This window comes from Microtus pennsylvanicus, chromosome 7 (assembly GCF_037038515.1).
Source record: "Microtus pennsylvanicus isolate mMicPen1 chromosome 7, mMicPen1.hap1, whole genome shotgun sequence".
In the NCBI taxonomy this organism is placed as follows: domain Eukaryota; kingdom Metazoa; phylum Chordata; class Mammalia; order Rodentia; family Cricetidae; genus Microtus; species Microtus pennsylvanicus.
The window spans coordinates 25,414,163-25,423,190 of NC_134585.1; the positions used below are offsets into that span (position 1 = coordinate 25,414,163).

Consider the following 9,028-nt stretch of genomic DNA (forward strand, 5'->3'; position numbering starts at 1 on the left):
TGGTAACACCAGAACCTAGTGGTCATATAATGGGAAGGCCTGATCATCCTAAACCAGAAGGAAGAGAAGAAAATGATTTTAAACATAATTTTATGAGGATAATTGAGGCATTTAAAGAGGAAGTGAAAAATTCCCTTAAAGAAATGGAGGAAAAGACAAACAAAAATTGGAAGAAATCAATAAATCTGTCAAAGAAAAACCAAGAAAAAAAAATTAAACAGGAGAAGCAAACAGTTCAAACAGTTCAAAACTTGAGGATTTAAGTAGAAGCAATAAAGAAAACACAAACCAAGGGAATTTTGAATACGAATAATCTGGATAAATGAATAGGAAATACAGAGGGCTGGAGAGATGGCTCAGCGGTTAAGAGCACTGCCTGCTCTTCCAGAGGTCCTGAGTTCAATTCCCAGCAACCACATGGTGGCTCACAACCACCTATAATGAGATCTGGTGCCCTCTTCTGGCCTACAGGCAGGATACTGTATAAATAAATAAATCTTAAAAAAAAAAAAGAAATACAGAGAAAAGCATAACCAAGGGAATTCAAGAGATGGATGGGAGAATTCCAGGTGTTGAAGATACTGTGGAGGAAATAGATTCATCGATCAAAGGAAACATCATATCCAAAAAATTCTTAACACAAAACATCCTGGAAATCGGGGACACCATGAAAAGACCAAACCTAAGAATAACAGGGATAGAAGGAGAAGAATTCCATCTCAAAGGCACAGAAAATATATTCAACAAAATCGTAGAGAAAAGTTCCCTAATCTAAAGAAGGATATCTCTATGAAGGTAAAAGAAGCTCACAGAATAACATATAGACTGGACCAAAAAAAGTCCCCTTGCAACATAATAATCAAAACACAAAACATACAGAATAAAAAAAGAATATTAAGACATGGAAAGGAAAAGTCAAGCAACATAAAGGCAGAGCTATCAGAATTACAAACAATTTCTCAATGGAAAACATGAAAGCCAGAACCTCCTGGAAAGATGTGCTGCAAACACTAAGAGATCCTGGAAGCAAGCCCAGAATATTATGCCCAGCAAAGCTTTCAATTACCATCGATGGAGAAAACAAGATATTCAATGACAGAACCAGATTTAAACAATATGTATCCACAAATCCAGCCTGCAGAAAGTACTACAAGGAAAACTCCAAACAAAGGAAGTTAACTGCACCATCAAAAATACAGGCAACAGACATCTTCACACCAGCAAACCTCAAAGTAAAGAAACACACAAACACTACCACTGAAAAATAACAGAAATTAGCCATCACTGGTCATTAATATCTCTTAATATCAATGGACTCAATTCACCTATAAAAAGGCACAGACTATGAAAATGTATATAAAACAGGATGCATGTTTCTGCTGTAAACAAGAAACACACCGCAACTTCAAAGATAGACATTACCTCAGAGTAAAGAGTTGGGAAAAGATTTTCAAATCAAATGAACCTAAGAAACAAGTAGGTGTAACTGCCCTAATATGTACCAAAATAGACTTCAACCTAGTATTAATCAGATAAGATGAAGAAGGACACTTTATACTCATAACAGGAACAAGCCATCAATATGAAGTCTCAATCTTAAACATCTATGCACCAAATTCAAGAGCAACCACATATGTAAAAAAAAAATTACTATAACTTAAATGGCATATCAAACCCCACAAGCTAATAGTAGGAGATTTCAATACCCCATTCTCCACAATGATTAGGTCAACCAGAAAGAAACTTCACAGAGAAATAAGAGAACTAGCATGTCATGACAATGCCCTGTGGGTCTACAGACAGGGTTCAAATCCATCTTAATGAACACTGAAGACCTTGACACAAAACTCCTTTTCAAATCAGTTTAACATGAAGTGGTTCAAGAATTAATATTTTCTATGGCACAATGGAACTTAATGCTGGTGGTGACCATATAACGGTCCCTTGAGCAGCGTACTGGAAGCCTGTTTTTTGGTATGGAGAAGGGATGGTTTTGGCCGACTTAATCAGATTTTTTTCCTTTTTTATGCAAATGTGGACTAATGGCCGATTAATGCTGTTGAACAATCATTTACATATTATCTTTTAAAAAATTTATTAGATTTTTTTTTAAAATAAATACCAATCCAAGTTTCTACTTCCTCCCCTTCTCCCATTCCCTCCATAAACATTCCCACCCCACCCCATTTTACTCCTCATACAGTGTAAGGCATATTGCTTAGTGGAAAGTTCTAAGGCCTTCCCTACTGAATATTGGCTGTGCAAGGTATACATCCCAAGACAATAGGATCCCCCAAATCCAATACATGCAGTAGGGATAAATCCTGGTGCCACTGCCAGTGGCCCCTCAGTGTACCCTAGCCATGCAACTCTCAACAACATTCAAGGAGACTAGTTTGGTCTTCTGTTTGTTCTTTCCCAGTTCAGTTGGAATTAGTGAGCTCCCATTAGCTCAGGTAAGGCGTTTTAGAGGGTAAACCATCATATGAGGTCTTGACCTCTTTGCTCATAGTCTCAATCCTTCCCCTCTTCAACTGGACATTGGGGGCTCAGTCCAGTGCTCTGATGTTGGTCTCTGACTCTACTTCCATCAGTTGCTAGATGAAAGCTCTATGGTGATATTTACATTTTGCCTTAATAATCTCTATCAGGCATGGTTTTCATACTACTTATCTTTCTGGTATTAGAGGCCATACTCCTTTAGCTAAATTTTACTTTATGTGACGTAATGTCTCTTTAATGTTTGGTAAATCCTTATATGTAATCAATTCTATTACCAACAATTCTAATCTTCTGTATTGGTTTAGCAGTGGAAAGCTAATCTACACAGGAGGTATCATTTAAAAGCTCTGCCAAATAAAATAGAGATGGATCATAAAACTAATTGTTCAATTTTACTAGTAAGGAAATTCTGGAAGAGACTAGAGAGACCTGGCTTCTCTAACTTTAAAAAATATTCATTCCATAGTTACAATACAAGCAAAACAGGCACCAACATTGCACAGTAAAGTCAACAAGAAGCGCTTTTCTAAACACGATCCCACTCCCAGTGCTCTTTGCAATGCAGACAGCCGAGTTAAATTATTCAGAGACTGCTGTTTTAGCGCAGGGAATTACAAGGCTCTCACAGAAACCATGGAGAACTGAGCAGAAACATGCCAAACTCAGCAAGTGCCCACTAGCTCCCACCCACACAAAAGAGGACTCAACACATAGGTTCCTGTATTTCAGCCAGCTGCTCCACCCAGCCTGGGGATAGTGTCGTGTCACTCACCACAGACTGACACTTTTCCTTCTCCGAGGACAGCTGCCCATATCTCACCATAGCCTGGCTGCAGAGCTCAGCCATGCTCTCTGCACATGGAGCCCACAGTGCAGCAGAATATGGCCCAACTTCGGAATTGCAGGGGAGAGCACCCGAGCCTGGAAACCGGAAGAACCCTCCCATCTGAGTGGCAGGATGGGCGAAGGCTCTGATTGGCTATTGTTGCCTGAGTGACATTCATAGTGAGCAGAAGGAACACTGCACAAGGGTTGTCAGGTGGAGCTTCTTTTGTAAACACAGCCTTATCCCAGAGTTGCTGGAGATTTGTTCCAAATTCTCAACAGGTCTCTTATTAATGTAAACCAGTGGTTTCTGTTTTAAAAAGAATTATAAAAATTCAAGCAATGCTGCACTTAACAAACACATCATAACTTGTGATTATAATAAAAACGAGTGTACAGTGGCATTCTCCGTAAAGTGTTGGGTTTTCAGGACCTGAAGCAAACCCATCACAAAGGCCATGGTTGCAAGACATTACAAGCTCTTCCAAGCATATTCCTGGTTTCAAAGGAGATCTTGTTCTCTGTCTATATATCAGGGTCTCAGAGAAACATCACATGGCCTAGGTAGGTGGCTGTGTTTTGAGAAGCCTAGGTGCTCAATTATCATCTAGAATTAATTCAATTTTCATTTGACATTTAGGTGTAAAATCCATTTGGAGATATTTGTGGAGGCTGTGTATCGCGTCTCTCCAACTGGGTAGAACTCCCATGCTAATCTGTAATGTATAAGAGCAGAACTGCTGATATAAAGGAGTTACCAACCCTTAGAAGATATTAGACGAATCGAGATAGGATTCACCTGAGGGAGGGCTGCCTCTAAAACATCCCAAAAGCTAGTAATATGCCAAGCAGGCCTGAATACGATCAGGATGCTTGCGTGTAAATTATTCATATTTTGTATATACTGTCAATGGGCATTTTTCCATGGTAAAGAGAGGATAGAGAGACCCTCTGAGTAAAGATCTTCCTATAGTAAGCTGGAGAATCCTAGTTTTCAAAGGGATTTCTTAGATGTGTTGTACTGGATGCTGTACAGACCAATTTACTGATTTTTTGGTAATCATTTGCTGGGTCTTAGTATGCCTACATACTCCCATAGAAATCCAAAAGGGTAGTTAGAGCAGCAATGCTCTGTATTGCATGTGTTTGCCTCTGAAAAAGCGCACTATTTGGTACCTTTTCCTCAGAGATGCTGAAGACCACACCCAAAGGATATGTAAACTGCCTCCCAGAAAACAAACAGGTAACCACCCCTTCCTTTTTCCCCATCTCCATCTCGTCTCTGAGGGCCTGGAGGGTCACTGGGGAGCATGGGCAGCCATTAATCCTGGACATTTTCTAACTTCGTTTGATTTGGTCTGATCCAGATTATACCTCAGAGACATTTATAAACTTCTCATCACAGCCCAAAGATGCCAAAACTGTTTGGGGAGCAGGAAGAACAGAGATAACAAAGAATCGCAGAGACACAGGATAGACACAGGTGGGCAACTCTGAATACTGAATGCTGAGTTGTTCTTTTGTGTTTGAGTTCACTTACTTTCCCATACATTTCTATACCCCAATATAAATGGAATAAGAAGTCAAGACTTCTGTAACAAGACTCATATGTTGACCAGAACAGTTATTTGCCCCAATACTTGAGAAACCAAGTCATTATTTCTTGACAACGGCATTCTATTGTTTAGAGAGTAAACCACACTAGCCCACATATCCCGAAATTACCACTCCCTTGGTCAAATCTCCTATTTCAAAGAAGCAGCAGAAATATGCTGGAATTGTAAGACCCTTGGTTAACGTGTAGTGGTTCGACTTTTATGGTATATCTTCATGCCTAAAACCCCAAGTAACAACACCCTAGTTCAGTGTGAGTGGTGACAGTTGCCAACAACTTGGAATAAGCTCAAACTCTCTGATCTTCAGACAAGGTGGAATTGGCAAATATTTTTGGGCTTCCCCAACAAAGGAGGATAAGACTGCTGAGGGGAGAGGACCCTTCTTGCACCTCTGATCAAACATTTGCTGGCACCATATCTCCTGAAGTTTTGCATCTTCTAAGAATTCAGTTCACACTGGCCAACTGACTTGCAGTTGGTATCTACACAGGCAAATCTATACATGTAAATTAATTTAATTTTTTAAAAAAAACCCATACTGATAGAAAACAATTTTCATAAGATGGAATCACATATGTATTTTTATTTTCATCATTTACATACATGGTTTCCTACAGCCCAATAAAATGCATCAGATCAACAGAACATGGAAACACAGGCAGTTTTGAGCCATTAGATGTGGGTTCAATCAGCCAATCATGGCTACTCAAGCAGTACTATTGAGTCCCAAAATATGTCATTACAATGCAGAAGATAAAGATCCCCATTCTTCTTCTGTCTCCTATCACTTGAAGGTGATGAAGACTCCACTGGATGACTTTGAAAGGACTCAACGACTCGCTCTTTGTCTGTGAATGGAGCCTGCGTATGTCTTCTTCTTATCATTTTAACACAGTATTCTTAATGTAAGGACAACAAACATTTTTGTTGAAACCTAAGAGTGTTTATTAAGATTACATTAGAAAATGTTCCATAATTTGAGATATGCTTTCTCTTTTCAGAAGTTTTTAGAGACAGGCCATCACTAATCTAAATCTCACTATATGTAATAAGCAGGTCTCACATTCAGGGAGATTGTCCTCCCAGTGTCTAACAAGTCCAGGGATTGCAGGCATGTGCAAAAACAGTTATGATTCTTTATTTATTGTCTACAAGTCAGAGAATATGGTGTAAAACAACATGTAAAATATAAAAATCAGTGTTTTCATTAATGGTGATTATTTTTGAAGTTCTATAATAATTTGAATTGGCAACTCATTTCATATATTTTTAAAAACCGGGCTACTTGTTTTGTTACTCTCATCCATTTAAAATGTGTGAACTGTGTCTGTGCACACATCTGTGCCATTGTGAGTCTGTGCCAATGAGAGGATAACATAGAGGTTTCCATTATCTACTTCCTCCATGGAGATGAATCCAAGGGAGTTGGTTGGATACACTTGACTTATTGGTGCTTATTTGGTTTTCAAGGATATTTATGTATGTTCTGATGTGTGATTGTGCTGGTACTGATGGAGGAAGGTCATTGGCTAATAAAGGAACTGCCTTGGCCCTTTTTTATTGGTTAGGACATAGGTAGGTGAAGTAAACAGAACAGAATGCCGGGAGGAAGAGGAAGTGAGGTCAGACTCCGCAGCTCTCCTCTCCGGAGCAGACGCTTCAGAGAGACGCCATGCCCCAGCTCCGACCCAGGATGGACTTAGGCTAGAATCTTCCCGGTAAGACCGGTGCTCACAGATTATTAGAGATGGGTTGATCGGGATGTGAGAATTAGCCTAGAAGAGGCTAGATATGAATGGGCCAGAGCAGTGTTTAAATGAATACAGTGTCTGTGTAATTATTTCGGGGCATAAGATAGCCGGGCAGGCGGCTGGGGTGTTGTGGACGCAGCCCCGCTGCTCCTATTACTACAAATGGCGCCCAGCGTGGGGCTCGAACCCACGACCCTGAGATTAAGAGTCTCATGCTCTACCGACTGAGCTAGCCGGGCAGGCGGCTGGGGTGTTGGGGACGCAGCCCCGCCGCCGCCGCTCCTATTACTACACGGTACTATAGACCAAGTGCAGACATAATAAAAAAATTTGCTGGACAAATATAGGTCTCCAAGGGATATACCTTGGGTCATCTGGCTTATCAGTAACTAATTATACCTCCTGAGACAATTCTGTGATATTCACATTTGTACAGAGAAAGTGTTATAAACAAGTATTTGGTCTGTACAATAAACAAATATAAACAAAATAAAAAGGTAACAATATATCACTTTCATTTACAAATGAAAATTCGAAAATTTATTGTATGAGGGAATTTGGCAGGTCCCACAGAGGCTGAGGGACAATGGGAAAATCCAGAATATGCCATGCAGAAAGAGTTTGGGAGTATAAAGTGTTATTTAGGAAGCAAAATTGGGAGGGGAGGACAGAGGAAGGAAGAGAAACATAGACAATGTAAGAGACAGAGAGGAGAGAGGGTGACAGAGAGTTAGGAGAAAAGAGAAAGAAAAGAAAGGAGAGAGGCCCAGATTTGCCTCTTCAGAAGAAATGCAGGCAGAAACAAAGGTGTTCAAGGTAAGCTTGCCCCAGTGAGAAGAAAGAGACTGGAAATGGGTGGAGCTTGTCTCCTAAAGGGACAGGGTACTGACAAGGAATGTTGATTTCTCAAAAAATTAGGAAACAACCTACTTCAAGACCTAGCAATACCATTTTTGGGTATATAACCAAGGGATGCTTTATATCACAAGCATGTGTGTTCATAGCAGCATTATTTTTCAAAGCCAGAACCTAGAAAAATCTAAATACCTGTCAGCCACAGAATGGAGAAGGAATGTGAGGTACATTTACAGTTGAGTTCTAATCAGCAGATAAAACAATGATATCTTGAAATTTGTGGGTAAATGGATGGATCTAGAAAATATCATGTTGAGTGAGGTACCCCAGGCCCAGAAAGACAAACATAATATGTACTCACTCATGAGTGGCTTTTAGACATAGAGCAAAGTTAAACCAGCCTGCAATTTACAATGCAAGAGAACACAGACAACAAAGAGGGCCCCAAGAGAGACATACATGGATCTAACATACTTGGAAAATAGAAAATATCAAGATCTCAGGCTGGAGAGATGGCTCAGAGGTTAAGAGCACTGACTGCTCTTCCAAAGGTCCTGAGTTCAATTCCCAGCAACCGCATGGTGCCTCACAACCATCTCTAATGAGATCTGATGCCCTCTTCTGGCTTGCAGGTGTTCATGCAGGCAAAACTCTAATGTAAAATATAATAAAGAAAACATTAAAAAAAATCAAGATTTCCCCAGTAAATTGTGAATATGCCTATCATGCGAGAGGGTAGAAAATGAGGGTACAGAAAGGGAAGAGAGCAGAGAAAAATATATAGATCAATGAAAATAATTAAAAACATGAAGTGACAAATGGAAAAGTAATGGGGATATGAATTTGAAAATGGAACACTAAATAGGGTATGCAAATCTATAGCTATGTTTTGAGATGTAGAGTTAATTGCTGAGTATTTTACTTCATTATATATCAACCAAAGAATATCTGGCTTTGAATATGCACATGATATATTTATTGTTTCTTTATTAACTTCTTTATTTATTTAGTGTATTTAGTTACTAGATTCTCTAGTATAAAGTATTTTAACGTTAATTAGATCAAAGCATGTTATATCACATGTACAGAAAAGGCAATAATACACATCCATAAATGCTTAGAGCCGGATTAGATAATTAATATAATGGAAGAGCATTTGGAAATCTAAAATGGTTACATCTTTTTTTTAAAAAAAATCTGTAGGGCTTTCCTTTATATGAGTTTGCAGGTACAAACAAAAAAACATAAAAACGCTTAGACAGATTGCTGATTTTGACAGAATATTTTTACCAGATACAATAGCAATGTGTAACTTAATAATGAATGTAGGCCGAATATGTTGCCAAATCTTTTATATTTAGATTCCCTTTGATATTGGTTTTGCATGTCCTCAAATAGTACTGTAATAAGAACAGGCTTTAACTCACTGATTATACACTAAAAGTTTATTCTTATAGAAAAACTACCATGAAATAGAAA

The 9,028-nt window shown here is 38.9% G+C and overlaps 1 protein-coding gene and 1 non-coding gene across 2 annotated transcripts in view; both read right to left on the bottom strand.

The window, feature by feature from the left end:
* The window catches only part of LOC142854538 (zinc finger protein 431-like), a 33,355-nt gene extending 29,969 nt beyond the window's left edge, over positions 1-3,386 (bottom strand). The window contains exon 1 of the mRNA XM_075980252.1: positions 3,275-3,386. Within this exon, the coding sequence (XP_075836367.1) occupies positions 3,275-3,349 (75 nt within the window). The 5' untranslated portion in view covers positions 3,350-3,386. The remainder of the gene's footprint in view (positions 1-3,274) is intronic.
* Positions 3,387-6,860: 3,474 nt separating this feature from the next.
* Trnak-cuu (transfer RNA lysine (anticodon CUU)) lies at positions 6,861-6,933 on the bottom strand. The gene has a single exon. It is a non-coding gene; the product is annotated as a tRNA-Lys (tRNA).
* Between the last annotated feature and the right edge of the window lie 2,095 nt (positions 6,934-9,028).